Source organism: Puma concolor, chromosome A3 (genome assembly GCF_028749965.1).
Source record: "Puma concolor isolate L17-30 chromosome A3, mPumCon1.1.hap2, whole genome shotgun sequence".
In the NCBI taxonomy this organism is placed as follows: Eukaryota; Metazoa; Chordata; class Mammalia; order Carnivora; family Felidae; genus Puma; species Puma concolor.
The window spans coordinates 77,908,492-77,926,142 of record NC_141669.1 but is presented as its reverse complement, the minus strand read 5'-3'; the positions used below and the strand labels follow the sequence as shown (position 1 = coordinate 77,926,142).

General features: G+C 37.2%; 1 protein-coding gene across 6 annotated transcripts in view; it reads right to left on the bottom strand.

Annotated features, from left to right (window-relative positions):
• THADA (THADA armadillo repeat containing) overlaps nucleotides 1-17,651 on the bottom strand; it is a 327,427-nt gene that overhangs the window by 234,193 nt on the left and 75,583 nt on the right. For all 6 annotated transcript variants that reach the window (XM_086701217.1, XM_086701218.1, XM_086701219.1 and 3 more), the window contains 3 exons: nucleotides 14,182-14,314; nucleotides 10,440-10,553; nucleotides 5,977-6,099 (listed from right to left, as the gene is read on the bottom strand). In XM_086701217.1, the coding sequence (XP_086557343.1) occupies nucleotides 5,977-6,099; nucleotides 10,440-10,553; nucleotides 14,182-14,314 (370 nt within the window). The remainder of the gene's footprint in view (nucleotides 1-5,976; nucleotides 6,100-10,439; nucleotides 10,554-14,181; nucleotides 14,315-17,651) is intronic.

The following is a 17,651-nucleotide window of genomic DNA, read 5'->3' as shown; positions in this document are numbered from 1 at the left end:
TAATATAGCACAACATTAAAAACAATTACTGTAAATATAGAGCAAAATAACTAGCATGGAAGACACTACTTGTTACTTAAGACAGAAGAGCGTCCCTATGTTTCTGTGCTGTAGGTAGTATAATAGTTCCAGGACATCTGTGTAAAGTACTCCTTTTATTTTCTAATATTTCATCCATATTTTCTGGCCTTCTCCACTATAAAGCTAATTAAGGAGGGAAAGTACGTAGAAGTACAATTGAAGGAGAGGTGATGACTGACAAACTGCATTACCAACTCCTAAATCATTGTTAGTAGATACAAATATGCATCATTGATATATCCATGTGGGTAATGAAAAAGGTCATTATCAGCACTAATATATTTTGGAAAAATAATCATAGTAACGACAATGAAAACATGTCCTATTTGGGAAGGATGGATCAAGGAGAATACAAGTAAAAAAAGAGAGTAACAATAGAAAAAAGCAGTCAAGTTAAAAATGGAGAGAACAGAATGGTTGCCAAATAACTTCAGCTATAGTCAATTCTTATCATAAGGAAAATACCAGAAAACCTTCCTGTTTTCTTACCTCCTTCCCCATCAAGCCCTGAACACAGTGTTGATAAAGATTTGATATTCAGCTACAAACTGACAACTGCTATCAGTTTTTCCCTTCTATTCATTAAGTATATATACTTTTTCTTTCCTTTCTAGCATGAAAAGGCTAACCATACAGTCTTGTGTAAAATATAGGAGGGTTAGGCAAAGGAAAAGAAAATTAGGTTTCACAAAGCAGTGTGTGTGTGTGTGTGTGTGTGTGTGTGAGAGAGAGAGAGAGAGAGAGAGAGAGAAAGAGAGAGTCTGTGTGTAGAAGTGTGCATGCATGTATATATGTTTATGTGTAGACAATACATTTTTTCTTATATATGTATGGCTTTACTTATATAACATAAATGCCCCCTTGACAAATAGTTTTAAAATATAAATGCACAGCCTGTTATGTGCAATCACTAAGTGGTACAGTCATTTATACACCATACACCTTCACCCTTAATAGACGGTCACATCCCTGACAATGGGATCTACATACAATATAAAATATTTTGTGTAGTGTACATGGTACCAGTTTATAGTAGAAAGAAATACTCTGTGAAAAAAATGAAATGAGATTTGGTTCTAATTTGCCTTTCATCACTTCTTAGCAATGTGACTTTGAAGAAGACACTTAAAACTTTAGGTCATAAATCCCTCATCTGTAATGCAGGAAAGCTGTACTGAAATTTCTGGGCCTATGATTAAGGGGAGGGCCAGCCAAGTTCTGCAGTTCATGGTGACCTCCTTCCAAAAGAGTGAGACAAAGGAAGAGACAGAACTTCCACCCGTCCATATACCACCTATGCAAGACTTTAAAAAAAATTTTTTTTAATGTTTATTTATTTTTGAGAGACAGGGAGACAGAGAGACCAGAGCGTGAGAGGGGGAGGGGTAGAGAGAGGGAGACACAGAATCCCAAGCAGGCTCCAGGCTCTGAGCTGTCAGCACAGAGCCCAACACGGGGCATAAACCCACTGACCATGAGATCATGACCTGAGCCGAAGTCAGACGCTTAACCAACTGAGCCACCCAGGCGCCCCTGCATGATCTTTTTTTTTTTTTTTTTTTAAAGTACTTTCCTGTGAGTAAAGCTCCATGCCAAGGCATGCCGTGTAATGTAGAGCATGGCTAGTTTTAAGCACCACACAGTCTTCAGCCTGGCACCCTTGGGGCAAACTCACAACTATCAGAGAGCCTGGACATGCTGGTGCCAACAGAGGCACAAAGTATACATGGCTGTGCTACTGGGAAGACCCGAAAGACTCCTTTTCCCCCTCTGAAACCCACTGCATATTGTGGGCTAGAACTGGCCTGAGGTAAGCAACTAAAGACATACCAGACAGAAATATAAACTCAGTGTGGGTCTTAGTAGGATGCCAAAATGGCATACTCGGTAGAGTTTCTAGGAAAGCTGGGAAGACGAGTTACCTGCCCTGCAATGACGATGTGACGATGCAGGGAAAGAAGATCAGGTTTTCCAGTCACTGAACTAAAAAAAAAAAGGGAATGCTCAGAAATACCTCAGTGTGTGTGTGTGTGTGTGTGTGGAACTATAAATTACTCTCACCTATATTTTTAACTAGCTTCATCTCCAAAATACATGTCAAAGATCATCACATGTCACCATTTTTACTAAGATTTTTCCATTCTGAGCCATCATCATGACTTGGCAAAACTATTACAACAGCTTCCTGATTAGTCTTCCTCCTTCTCTCTTGCCACCTTACAATTGAGTCTCCATTTTTAACTGCATCAATCGGATGCCATCACTCCCCTACTGTGAAACTCTCTCATGAAGGATTTTTCAACAGCAGTAGGAGCCACAATTTGAAACCCCAGGTCTGTCCCAATTATACCCATAGAGGCTGTAGAACATCCGGACATTTCCAGACTCAGATGAGACACTGTATCACAGGGCATGGGAACTGCCTTCTCTTGCAGCTGCCCAAAGGTTGTGCCAACATGTGCCCCAACGGTTAATCTTTGGCCAGTAAGAGAGAGGAGATGGAACTGTTCCAAGAGGTGGTAGTTTCACATGGCCCGGTTAGAAGATGTATCACATGACCAGACGACTAGCTTGGTTTTCCTGCAAGGTCAAGGCCTGCTTAGTAATAATGTCTTTCCTCTTTCCTTGTCTCACCTTCCCTTTTTCCTTCATTCCTGCTGCTTTGGATTTGTGCCACTCAATAAAACCTTAGCACCTAGGCTATAGTTCCAGCTCTATTTCCTAAGTAACAGGGCCAAAAACCTATAAGGTAGGTAAAATGAACCTCCTCTGTATTCCTCTAACACCAAAAACTTTCCCCTGTAATAGCCCAGATTCTGGAGTCAGACAGATAATAGTTGTGTGTTCTTACACAAAGTTATTTTGCCTTCCTGAGCCTTGTTTTCCTTTTCTGTAAATGACTGTAATAACAGAATCTACTTTGCAAGGCTGTTCTGAGCATTAACTGAGATTATCAAGGTAAATGATGCCAGGCACACAGAAAATCCTCAATAAAACAGACATCATTATGATCATGTCTTATTTATCCTTGTATTTCTAGTGTTTAACATATCATCTGCAACACAGTAGATGTGCTTAATGCTAATCTGTTTACAATACCTTTCCCCTGTATTTTATTTTATTTATTTATTTTTTTAATTTTTTTTTTTTTTCAACACTTATTTATTTTTGGGACAGAGAAAGAACATGAACGGGGGAGGGGCAGAGAGAGAGGGAGACTCAGAATTGGAAACAGGCTCCAGGCTCTGAGCCATCAGCCCAGAGCCTGACGCGGGGCTCGAACTCCCGGACCGTGAGATCGTGACCTTGCCGAAGTCGGACGCTTAACCGACTGCGCCACCCAGGCGCCCCTCCCCTGTATTTTAAAAATGCACAAGGAATAGCAAAGATCAAAAAATTTGTATGGTCTCAATACACAGGATTAAGGAATCTGTAAACAAAAAATAAAATTATACATGAATGCTTGTTGGAAAACATTCCTTTACTGCAAAATTAAAATTAAGTTAATTTTACTTGTGTTTTCCTCTGCAACATGGAAAAACAGTTAGGTCCAAAGTACAAATGTAGTCACATTTAGGCACAAGATATATTCTTGAAAAGACGTGCACAAATTAGGTTTCAGTAAATTAAACCACATTTCACATGCATTCAGGAAAAACCACTCTGTAAATGACTTCAACAGAGAATGCTGTGGTAGGTTGTTTTAAACTGTTATACATTTCAATTGTCCTAAAATGAAGCCCTCTTCATGTTCATTGATTATGTTGATTTATAATTTTGGCATATCTTAGATTAAGTTTTTATAAGAAAAAAAGGCTAACAATCAATATATTAAAGTCACAGTACTGATCATTAGAGCTATGATGTTTATTTTCTCAAGTACAGCAAACTGAATAGAACCCAAAAGATCCCTTCATCACCAGTGTTAATAAGGAAGATTCCCCCCCCCCGCCATGAAACTACACATGACCACTTATATGTGTGAATGCAGTCTTTTGTGGGTATATGTATGTATCTGAGTACTACACACATTTGAAACCCACGTTAAAAAAAGGCAGAAAATACATCAGAATGCTAATAATGATTATCATCTGTATGGTGGTTAAACAGGTGACTTTTACTTTTCTTTTTATGCTTTTCTTTATTTTCAAATTTTCTGCAGTATATGTGTTACTCTTTCAAAAGGGCTCAAAAAAGATTTTTTTTAAAATAAGGCACTCATTTTTGATACTTTCAGTTTTGCTAAAATGTTGGAAAAGTCACCAGGTTTCACCCTCTGAAAGCATTTCTTTGTTCATCTTGAATTTACGACTTGTCGAAAACAATATTGATATTGCTGGCAATCAGTTTTATGATCTCTAGTTTTCCGGATGGTAAAGCCGCATTCCTACCTCTATGACTCTACTGAAGGTACACAGGTATTGCTCTGCTTCCTGTAAATGCAAAAGGTAAACACTGTGTCCTCAGGAGTAGTTAGGCAATGCTCCTAGACAGGATTTCAGACATGTATCTCTCTTACAGGAAGATGCACAATTTTCCAGGCAGAAGTTGGCAACCTTGAGGATTCCTCTTTACCTTGGAAGTCTGTGCCTTTGGCTACACTACAAAATACTGACTCTCAATTAGAGCAGCATTATTCATGATAGCCAAAAAAACCCCTAAATGTTTATAAACAGATGAATGGATAAACAAAACGTCCTATATACATACAACAGAGTACCATTCAGCCTTAAAAAGGAACGAAATAATAACACAGGCTACAACATGGATAAACCTTGAAACCGCTACACTAAATGAAATAATCCAGATACAAAAGGACAAAAATTCTGTAATTTCACTTATATGAGGTACCTACAACAGGCAAATTCATAGAGCCTGGAAAGTAGAACAGAGGTTCCCTGGGGCAGGGAGTACCTCACCAACGAAGTGAGGAGTGCCTGTTTAACAGATTCAGAGCTTCTGTTTAGGGTGATGAAAAAGTTCTGAGAATGGATAGTGGTGATGACTGCACAACACTGCAAATGTACCTCGTGCCACTGAACTGTATATTTTATTTTTATTTATTTACTTTTTAATGTGTATTTATTTTTTTTTTATTTTTTTTTTAAATTTTTTTTTCAACGTTTTTATTTATTTTTGGGACAGAGAGAGACAGAGCATGAATGGGGGAGGGGCAGAGAGAGAGGGAGACACAGAATCGGAAACAGGTTCCAGGCTCTGAGCCATCAGCCCAGAGCCCGACGCGGGGCTCGAACTCACAGACCGCGAGATCATGACCTGGCTGAAGTCGGACGCTTAACCGACTGCGCCACCCAGGCGCCCCAATGTGTATTTATTTTTGAGAGAGAGAGAGACAGAATGTGAGAGGAGGAGGGGCAGAGAGAGAGGGAGACACAGAATCCAAAACAGGTTCCAGGCTCTTAGGTGTCAGCACAGAGCCCAACGTGGGGTTCAAACTCACGAACCATGAGATGATGACCTGAGCCGGTCAGGTGCTCAACCAACTGAGCCACCCAGGCACCCCTGAACTGTATATTTTAAAATGGTTAACATGATAAATTTTGAAAAAGAGATAAGTGACAGTTTAAACAAAAATAATAACAATGTAGTGTGGGTTTATAACATACATAAACTGTAATAAAAGCACAAAGATTGGGAGGAGAGAAAAGGAAATATGTATCATTAGGTTCTTACACTTCAACTGAAGTGATACCATATCACTTGAGGGTGGACAGTGATGCTAAAGATACATGCTAAAACCCCTAAGGCAATCACTTAAATAAGAAAACAAATAATTATGGCTAAAAAGCCAACAAAGAAGATAAATAGTAGCTTATTAAAACCTACTCGGAAGTATAATTAAGTCAATGTAAAAATAATGGCAAAAGCACTTACTGCCCAGACTGGTGATGTAAAGCCTAGAATTGCAGCCTTAGCTCCATCAGCCACATATGGAATAATATTTTCTCCCAGACGTGTATCTCTGAACAAGGCTCTAAGGATATTTAAAGCATGAACCTAGAATAAAAAGCTAAAAATTAGATGTGGTTGAAGACCCTGGTAATTCTAAATCTGTACACATTCAATAACATAACCTCAAAATAAAAAAGTTACTGAATTTGAGAAGAAATAAATAATCCACAAATGAAATAGCAGATTTTGATAAAATACAATTAATCTGATAAATCAGTTTTTTAAAAGATTTAAACAGTGCAACTAAAAAGCTTGATTCAATGGACATATGCAGAATCCTGCATGTAACAAATAGAGACAACATGTTCTTTTCAAGTACACATGAAACATTTATTTTTTTAAATGACTTAAAACCTAGCCACAAATAAAATCTCAACAAATACCAAATAATTAAAATCTTACATATTATGTTCTGATCACAGTGGAACTAAGTCAGAAACTGATTTCTTTAAATACTTTCAAAACTGATACTTTATTTTTTAAAAAAAAAAGTGGTCAAAGGAAAAAAAAATTAACATTTAGGGCTGACCAATAACCAAGGTGCTACACATCAACATTTTGAGACGCAATGTAAGTGGAACTTAAAAAAAAAAAAAAAAGCATGCCTTACATGCTTCTATAAAGAAAAAAGACTAAAAATGAATATTCTCGGTGTCCAATTCAGATGACAAAGAACAATAAATTAGAAAAGAGAAAGAAAATTTAAAAGAGCAGAAAATTTTGAAAAAAGCAATGACATAACCAAGACCATTAGCAAAACCTAAAGCTGATTCTTTGAAATAGAAACTAACCTCTGGCTAATCAAGAAGAGAGAGAAGAAAACAAGCAGTATCATGAATGCCAAGGATGATATGACTACAGATACTACAGAGAATAAAGCAAAAATACTACTGTGAATAATGCTACCCAAATCGATTTGAAAAATTAGACAAAATGAACAATTTCCCAGGAAAAGAATGTATCAAAACAAATAGATAGGTGCTTATCATTACATAAAGGAAATCAATAGATAAAAATCCTACCCAAAGACCAAAAACAAAAAAACAAACCCAATATAATAACTACAACAATTACCAAAACATTGACCCACATGAATTTATAGATGAATTCTACCAAATATTTAAAGAATAGATAATCCCAATTTATATAAACTATTTGGAGAAGAGAAGACTCCCAAATTTATTTTACCAGTCTAGCACAGCTTGGCTAGAACAGTAAGGACAACTACTTTGGGAAAATGGTAATTTCTATTAAAGCTTAATATACAACATACCCCAAAAACACTTGTATCTACTGAAAAGAAATATATATATGTTCACCATTAGGCATGTACAAGAATGTTCTTAAAAGTACTATTCTTAATAACCCAAAATAAAAACCAACCCAAATGGTCATCAGCAGAAGAATGAATAAATTATATAATATCATACAGCCATGAAAATAAATAAATTACAACTTGGATGGATAATATAAACATAATGTTGGTCAAAAGAATCCACATCAAAAGAGTACCTAATGGTATGTTTTCATTTATTTAAAACTTAAAAAAAACAGGTAGAACTAAAACTAAGGTGTTAAAGTTAGGCTAGTAGTTACCCTTGGGGAAAAGGTACTGATTAGAAGGAGCGTGAGGAGGCTTTGAGGTGTTAAAATGTTCTGTCTCTTGCTAGTTACACCAGTATGTTCACCTCGTGAAACTTTATTGTTGTACAGATATGATTTCTATATGTCTTTGTATATGTTATAATTCAATAAAAAATTTTACATAAAAAATAAGGACAGGTACAGCATGAAAAAGAAAAACCACAGGCCAATCTCATGAACCCAGTGAAAATACGCAAAAAATATTTTTTAAAAGATTTTAAGGGAATCTAGCAATGTGTAAAAACAATTCACCATGTCAAAGTTGTGGGTTAGGATTCCATACGCAAAGATGGTATTGGATCAAAAATAAGTATATTCATGATTATTTGCAAATTCGAGAAGACATTTATCTCAAAAGGCACTTGAAAGCATTCAAGGAAATGTGATTTCCTTAATGAGCTATATGACAGATTTAAACCTACAGCAAATATCAGCAATCACATAGGGATAACTGCTATTTCTATTGCTATACAAATCATACTACAAGTTCCAGCCAGCAGAATAAGAAAAATATTTTATGAATAAGAATTAGAAAGGTAAAACAAATTTAGCATTATTTACTGAGGATATGATTATCCATAAAGAAAATCCAAAAGATTTACAGACAAGTCATTAGTTGTAATACACAATAGCTGACATGACTTCTTTTTTAATATTTAAATCTTCTAGGGGTGCCTAGGTGGCTCAGTCAGTTGAGCATCAGGCTTTGGCTCAGGTCACGATCTCACGGTCCGTGAGTTCGAGCCGTGTGTCAGGCTCTGTGGTGATAGCTCAGAGCCTGGAGCCTGCTTCAGATTCTGTGTCTCCTTCTTCTCTGCCCCTCTCCCACTCATGCTGTCTCTTTCTCTCTCTCTCTCTCTCTCTTACTCTCAAAAATAAGTAAACATTAAAAAAATTTTTTTTTTAATTTAAATCTTCCAGTCCATGAGCATGGCTAGTTTTCTCCATTTATTCAGATCTTTCTCTATGTCTTTCATTATTTTAAAAATTTTATTCTGTTTATTTATTTTTGAGAGACAGAGTGAGAGCGGGGGAGGGACAGAAAGAGAGGGAGACACAGAATCCAAAGCAGGCTTCAGGTTCTTGAGCTGTCTGCACAGAGCTCAACGCAGGGCTCGAACCCACGAACAGTGATATCATGACCTGAGCCGAAGTCAGACACTCAACTGACAGAGCCACCCGGGCACCCCTTTGATTATTTTTAAAAATAGCCTCCTATAAAAGTCTTATAGATCTTTTGTGAGATTTAATTCTACATACTTTATATTTTTTCTAGTGATTATAAACAGTATTTTAAGGATTGTATTATATGTTGCTGGTGTGTATAAATGCAATTAATTTTTTTGCTTATTGTTGTGCTTATATTCAGCACAGAGTCATTTTCCCCAAACAAATCAATAAATTTAAATTCCAACAAAAATTCAAAAGGGGGTTTTGTTAAACTTAGCAAGCTGATTCTATAACTTATATGGAAGAGCAATGGAAAAAATATAGCAGGATAATTGCAAAGGAAAAAAGGGAAATTCACCCTACCAGATACCAAAAGTTATTGAAAAGATAGTAATTAAAATAGAGTTTTTGGCTCAGAGATAATATAACAGACCAATAAAACAAAGCACACAAACAGACATGCATGTCAACAAGAACAGTATATCAGAGATAGAAGGGTGCTATAAATCAAGGGGAAAGGATATACTGTATCAAAAACACTTGTATATTAATTATCCAAATGGAAGGTAATAAAATTATTTTCTTATTTTACACACAAAAACAAATTACAGATAGTGTAAAGACAGAAATGTGAGAAATAAAATTAAAACTTTAAAAAGAAAATACAAAATATGTTCTGACCTTGGTGTATTTATTAAACAAGATCCGAATGTACAAACCATAAACGAAAAAGCCGGCATATTCCATTTTATTAAAATTTAAAACTTCCATGCAATAATAGAGACCATAAGCAAAGTGAAAAGAGAAGCCACAGATTGGAAGAAGAGGTGTGTAACTCAACCAAAAAGAACTGTTATCAGGAAAATAATTTTATTTTATTTTTTAACGTTTATTTATTTTTGAGACAGAGAGAGACAGAGCATGAACAGGGGAGGGTCAGAGAGAGGGAGACACAGAATCTGAAACAGGCTCCAGGCTCTGAGCTGTCAGCACAGAGCCCGACGCGGGGCTCGAACTCAAGGACCGCGAGATCATGACCCGAGCCAAAGTCGGCCGCCTAACCGACTGAGCCACCCAGGCGCCCCGGAAAATCGTTTTAAAACAACCAAAAAAACCCAACTCCTGAAAGACAAAGACAAATAACCAAATTAAAGATAGCCAAAAAAGTCTTTCAATGGGCAATTCACAGAATTAATTCAGAGGACTAATACATGAAAAGATGTTAAAGTTAGCCAGGTATTGGAGAAATGTGAAATAAAACTGGCAGAGTAGCATTATAAAATGCCTTTAGTTGGATGTTTTCACCAAAGTTTAAAAATAGGTCATTTTGGTTAACATAGATCAACTAAAGCAATGGTTTATTTTGTGGACAGGAAAGGCCAACAAAACAAAAGCATCCAGAGCAAGCTTCAAATACCTACCCTATTTTCAATACTTCTATATCTAGAGCAAATACTTTTTTTTTCTTTTCTTTTTCTTTCTTTTTTTTAGCAGATACTTTTTTTTTTTTTGGACAGCAAAGATTTAAAATCACTGCCTTCCTAGCAGGCTTTGTGTATTTCCATTATTACCTGGGGGACTGTGCTCTGTGAGTCATCTGTAGGCCCAGCCAAGGAGATTAACTCTTTCATTGTTATTTTCAACAAATCCATTTTGCCTTTCTTCGGTTCAGATGCCAATAGTGCCTATGGAAAAACAAGACAAAAATTAACTGGGCTATTGTTTTACATATACCTATTTCTAGTTCCTAGAATCAATCCCAAAATGAAAAATCCCCTTATGAAAACATGTGGTATCAAGCAAGTTAATTAAGCCATTCAGCCTTGGGCAAGTAGTTTAACTTCTCCATCCCTCAGATTCTTCATCTGTAAAATAAGGTGATGGTGATATCATGGCATCTCTAAGGTCATTTCCAGTTTGCTTGTTAACTATACAATTCTAAAAGGTTGAATGGGGGCGCCTGGGTGGCGCAGTCGGTTAAGTGTCCGACTTCAGCCAGGTCACGATCTCGCGGTCTGTGAGTTCGAGCCCCGCGTCAGGCTCTGGGCTGATGGCTCAGAGCCTGGAGACTGTTTCCGATTCTGTGTCTCCCTCTCTCTCTGCCCCTCCCCCGTTCATGCTCTGTCTCTCTCTGTCCCAAAAATAAATAAAAACGTTGAAAAAAAAGTTTAAAAAAATAAATAAATAAATAAAATAAAAGGTTGAATGAATGGTTCTTACTGAGCACTCTCCTAGGACCACAACTATGTGACAGGTCTCAGATACAATAAGCAAGTCAGTTTTGGGTTTTGTTTTTTGTTTTTGTTTTTTTAATTTGACAGAGAGTGCACATGTACACAAGTGGGGGAGGGGGGCAGAGAAGAGAGAGAACCTCAAGCAGGCTCCACGCTCAGTGAAGAGCCTGATGTGGGGCTTGATCCCACGATCCTGGGATCATGACCTGAGCTGAAACCAAAAGTCCAGACGCTCAACCGACTGAGCCACCCAGGAGCCCCCAGCAAGTAAGATTTTGTAACAAATTTATCAACAAGAAAATCCTCTTTACTTAAAAAACAAAAACACCTGTGGATTAAATTTCTTGCAAGGATTTAGAAACTCCCTGGAGATTGATCAGTTGTTTAATTTTTTACCAAAGAGTCTCTACCTGAAGGACCATCAAACCATAATACTGGAAAGTCCATGGAGCAAAAGGAAATACTACAAACTCCAAAGGGGTCCTATATTTGAATTTTCAAGAGCTGCTAATTTACTTTGTGTCTAACATTTTGCCAATATACATTAAACATAAAAATAGGATATCAAACCACCTGAGCCAATAAAAGGGAATGAAGTACTGATATATGCTACAACATGGATGGATTTTGAAAACATGCTAAGTGAAAGAAGCCAGACATAAAGGCCACACAGTATATGATCCCATTTATATGAAATATCCAGAAAAGGCAAATCTGTAGACACAGAAAACAGATCAGTGGTTGTATAGAGCTAGGAGTAGCAGTGGTTATTTCATTTGTACATAGCTAGTAGCTCCCAAGAGTGAAAGTTTCAAGCTATTCAGCTTTTTTGGAAGCTTTTATAATCCATAAAAGAGGTAAACACATCCAAAACAGGTAGGTTTAAAAGACAAATTTATCAGAGCACCTGGGTGGCTCAGTCAGTTGAGCATCCGGCTCTTGATTTTGGCTCGGGTCATGGTCTCACACTTTGTGAGTTCAAGCCCCACATCGGGCTCTGCACTGACAGTACAGAGCCTGCTTGGGATTCTCTCTCCCTCTCCCTCTGCCCCTCTCCTGCTCATGCATGCTCTCTCTCTCTGTGTCTCTTTCTCAAAATAAATAAACTTAAAAAAAAAAGACAAATTTATTATAGTATATTTATGCTATTTATGCTCATAAAACATATATACTATTTTTCTAATGACCACTCAAAACATTTTTATATCTCTCTGTACAAAAGATAAGTTCATAAACTAGCAGTTTTTCTCCGTAGTTAACACTAAGTAGAGGTTTCCATGAGAACATAACTTATTGGTAAGTTATACTAAGAGGAATGGGGGCCTCTCTGAACAGACTTTTCCAATAATTTAGATTTTACTCAACTAACATAAATAAAAAAGCTACATGCAATTACTGAAATGTCTCCTTGGAGCCATGGCTTTCCCCACCCCCCCAAGAGTTGTGTGCATAGTTATGACATTCTTTCCAAGGATGGACTAAAAAAGGACGTGTCTTGGGGCGCTTGGGGGGCTCAGTCAGTTAAGCATCTGACTTTAGCTCAGGTCATGATCTTGCGGTTCGGTTCGTGAGTTCGAACCCCACATCAGGCTCTGTGCTGACAGCTCAGAGGCTGGAGCCTGCTTCAGATTCTGTCTCCCTCTCTCTCTGCCCCTCCCCTGCTTGCGCTCTGTGTCTCTCTCTCAAAAATAAATAAACATTTAAAAAGTTAAAAAAAAAAAAAAAAAAAAGAAAGTATGTGTCCTAACTGCTCTGTCACTATGACCAATATTTAGTACTAGACGGGAGCCAGAGGTGGAATAAGCACACTGCACAAACATGCAACTAGACCTTGCTACTGTCTTAACATTTGTCCTCAAGTGAGGCAAAAACACACGAGGTCCAAATGAATTACAGGCAGGAGATGAACCAAACTGATGCAGAATGGGTCAGATCAGAGAGTTTTCATTTCGATGAGCTCTGCATCACATCAACAACCTCTGCAAGTTGGTGTCCACTGTCATCACAAAATGATGACTGTGGAAATTTGACGAGTAAGAAAGAGAAGGAAAAAATGTAGAGGCACTAATAAAACACTTTGATGCACTTATTTTCATTGCTTTTATTATACCACCACCATTCCTGGACTGAATCTTACTAAATATTAAACAAAGACCTTCCAGGTTGGGGTCTGATTTAATATTGTGAGGACTTTGGTTTTTATTCGTTGAATTCATGAGGACGATAGCCTCTTAATTTCAACACTGTGGAAATAAAATATTTTCCTATCAACTAGCAATATCTGGGTGTGCTGATATGCAATGATCTTTGAGGTAAAACAGTAAGTGGAAAAAAAGCAAGGGCAAAACAGTGTGTATAATATGCTTTCTTCTGTATTAAAAAACAGAAAATGCACTACCACACACCCATTTTCACATGTAGAGTCGTTCAGGATTCAGGCTGCCCAAGCTTCCAGTCTTAGTCCTGCTCACACTATCTCTGGGGCTTTGGGCAAGTCACTTAACTTTCCTCAGCCTCAGTTTCCTCATCTGTACTATACAAATGATAACAGGACATATCTCATAGGGCTTGAAGAAAGATTAAATAAGTTAATATATGTCAAATAACCATTTATAAATGTTAGCTACCATTAGGATTAAAATTATTTTACGCATGGACATTTTATGGACGTATTGAAAAGAAATTGCTAATACTTGTTGCTTTCAGAGGAAGTGTTAAGGGTCTTGAAATAACAGGAAGACTATTTTTTCTAACTCAAAAAGAAAAAGGCAGCGTGCACACTTCCTAGAAGTGAGCCATGAATGTGCCACAGTGATGTCTGCCTACTTAATACACAGGCGGAAATCTATACCACCCTCTGTTCACATTACAAGACTGACTTTGTAGAGAGGGTTTGTTCCAAGAACAGATCTGTCATGGGAACATACTGTCCACACATGCAACAAAGCCACAAACATAAAAGCCAGAATTATCTCTTATGCAATATGCTCCCTCACATGTCAAAGGGATCGTCAAAAGACAAATAAAACAAATTATCAAAAGACAGACAGACAGACAGCTATGTCCCGTGGATAAGTACCTGTATGTAGAAAGGAAGTCCGGCACTGCGCCTTGTAGCACAGAGTTTAGATGAGGGATCACTGCATTTAATTTCCTCTAAAACATTCCATAACCAGTGTTCTGGCAGCTTTTGCAGACTCACATTGGGGCACCTAAAAGGAATAGATAAAGCAAACATTTGGAATAATCGGGTACCAAAAGATAAAAGTACGAACTATTAATACACATTAACATTGTTAGAGAAGAAGAAATATCCTTATATTTGGAAGGAGGAAAACTAAAACTTGTCTCCCTTTCTACTTTTCACTTACCTTCCTCTTTACTATGGGTCTTAAGCTAGGTCTGAAGCTATTAAAGATTCCATTTCTTACAAAAGCATATAAAGCATGTGTCTTGTCTGCAAAATAAGCTTTAATACCATGGCTTACACTCATACTCAAAATGTTCTGATGAAGGTTAATGAAACTCTTACAGATAATCTATACTGCAAAACACAAAGAGAATATAACTTTATTATAACTTATGTTCGGTCTTTACAGAGATTATATTCAAAGAAAACACATTTTAAGGTATATCTTAATAATCATTTTCATGTCTCTCAAAATGTGGCCTCCCACAAAATTTTCAACCAAATCCTACGGAAAATTAATAAAGCAAGTTAGTATAAACATTTTTAGATTATTTGGACTTTGCTGTTGGTGAGATTCCACTCTACTATATGAAGTGTTACTTTGTTGTGCTTAAGAATATTTAATTTTAATAAAAATTTTTAACCTTATGCCTTACCAGATCATATAACATTATCCTAAGAAATAGCATATTCTGTGGTAGACAGACAATTATTTTAGGAGGATCATAACTGGATTTGACTAAAGTAAATATATGAAAATAAAGAGATGAAATCCAAAGAAAAAATACTCTGTTTTTAAATTGAGGAAAACATTCTGCAGAAAGATTTTTTTTTTTTTAATGTTTACTTATTTTTGAGAGAGAGAGACAGAGAGAGAGACAGAGAGAGAGAGACAGAGTGTAAGCAGGGGAGGGGCAGAGAGACAGACACAGAATCTGAAGCAGGCTCCAGGCTCTGATCTGTCAGCATAGAGCCTGACGTGGAGCTTGAACCCATGGATCATGAGATCACGACCTGAGCTGAAGTCAGACCCTTCACTGACTCAGCCACCCAGGCACCCTGACAACTTCAGTTTCTAATTAAATATTCCAAATAGTAACTCAAATTTAGTTGTTTGTGTCTTGCATAAAACAAATCATATATAAATAATAATACTCTAAGGGGTGCCTGGGTGGTTCAGTCAGTTAGGCATTGGACTTTGGCTCAGGTCATGATCTAGTGTGGTTCACGAGTTCAAGCCCCGCATCAGGCTCCATGCTAACAGCTCAGGTCCTGGAGCCTTCTTTGGATTCTGTCTCCCTCTCTCTCTCTGCCCCTTCCCCACTCACACTCTTTCTCTCTCTCTCAAAAATAAATAAACATTTTAAAAATTAAAAAAAAAAATACTACTCTATAGGAAACTTTTTTTTTTAATTTTTTTTTTCAACATTTTTTATTTATTTTTGGGACAGAGAGAAACAGAGCATGAACGGGGGAGGGGCAGAGAGAGAGGGAGACACAGCATCAGAAACAGGCTCCAGGCTCCGAGCCATCAGCCCAGAGCCTGACGCGGGGCTCGAACTCACGGACCGCGAGATCGTGACCTGGCTGAAGTCGGACGCTTAACCGACTGCGCCACCCAGGCGCCCCAAGTTCTATTTTAAAAAGAGCAAGGGGAGCCTGGGTGGCTCAGTTGGTTAAGCGTCTGACTTCAGCTCAGGTCATGATCTTATGGTTTGTGAGTTTCAGCCCCTTGTTGGGCTCTGCGCTGACAGCTCAGAGCCTGGAGCCTGCTTCGGATTCTGTGTCTACCTCTTTCTCTGCTCCTCCCCCACTCACACTCTGTCTCTCTTTCTCTCAAAAATAAATAAACGTTAAAACAAAATTTAATGTACTTTCAAAATTAAAAAAAAAAAAAAAAAGATGAATTTTAGAGAATTAGTGACTCAGATGACAGTTTTCTGGTAAAGGTACCCAAAACAGTACAGAAAAAGAAGACAAAAACACAAAATATACATGTGCACAAATGTACCTGTTTGTATACATACATACAGACAATAGCTTGAGAGAAACCAATATATTCTAAGAGGGGTTACAGAAAGCAGGAATAAAATAACTAGGAGAAAAATACTCAAAGAAATATCTAGAAAATTTCCAAAACTGAAAAAAGTCACAAGGCCTCAGATTCAAAGTATATTCCAAGTATCTACTCCAGGTAAATAAACCCATACCTAGGCATATCACAGTGAAATTGTGATTAAGAGAAAACCTTAAAAGCCACAGGAGAAGAAAGAAAAAATAAGATGCCTACAAAGGAAACCAATTACACCAAAGATAAGTTTCTCACTGGCAATAATAAAAGACACAGATTTTTAAAGCACTGAGGGAAAATAGCTGTTAACCAGAATTCTATACCCAGTTAAACTACACTCAAAAGTGGAGGTAGATAAAGACAATTTGAGACAAACAGTAAGTCGGCCTTCCAGAGACCATTATGAAAAGAAATTCTGAAGAACATGCCTCTGCAAAGTTAAGTAGACTCAGAGCAGTGTCAATGTGGTATCTACTAGACATCTCAAACTTAACATACACCAAACTAAATTGCTGATCACCCTCTAAAAATCTATTCTGCCCATATGTAGCATATGATGTAGCATATGAATGATACATATTAGGCCAAATATTTTGTTTTTTTTCTTTTCTTTTTTTTTTTTCAATATATGAAATTTATTGTCAAATTGGTTTCCATACAACACCCAGTGCTCATCCCAAAAGGTGCCCTCCTCAATACCCATCACCCAACCTCCCCTTCCTCCCACCCCCGGCCAAATATTTTGGAATCATCTTTTTTCTTAAACATCAAATCCAATCGGTCAATATCTCCTTTCTGTTCTTCCTTCAAATTACATCCAAATTCAGACTACTCTTTACTATCTCCACTACTCTTCAAGCCATCATCATCTCTTTCTTGAATTATAATCATATTGTAATTTCCTAACTGCTCTCTCTGCTTTGACTATTATAGTCTATTCTCAACACAGCAGTCAAAAAAATCCTTTTAAGAGACCATACCATAATACTCCTCTGTTCACAAGCCCTCCAATGGTTCCCCATTTTATTCAGAATAAAAGCCAAAGTCCTTACTATATCTAATACTATCTAGTCCTCATTACCGCTCTGATCTTATCTTCTACAACTTTTTTCCTTATTCCACTCCCATCACAAATGGTTTACCTACTGTTGCTTGAATACCGACCCTAGTCCATGCCTCTCAAGACTTTGGCACCCGACCTTCTCTCTACCTGGAACAATCTTCCTCCAGTTATACAACTGTTGATTATAGTGTTCACTATACTTACCAATATGTTCAAATTTTTAAT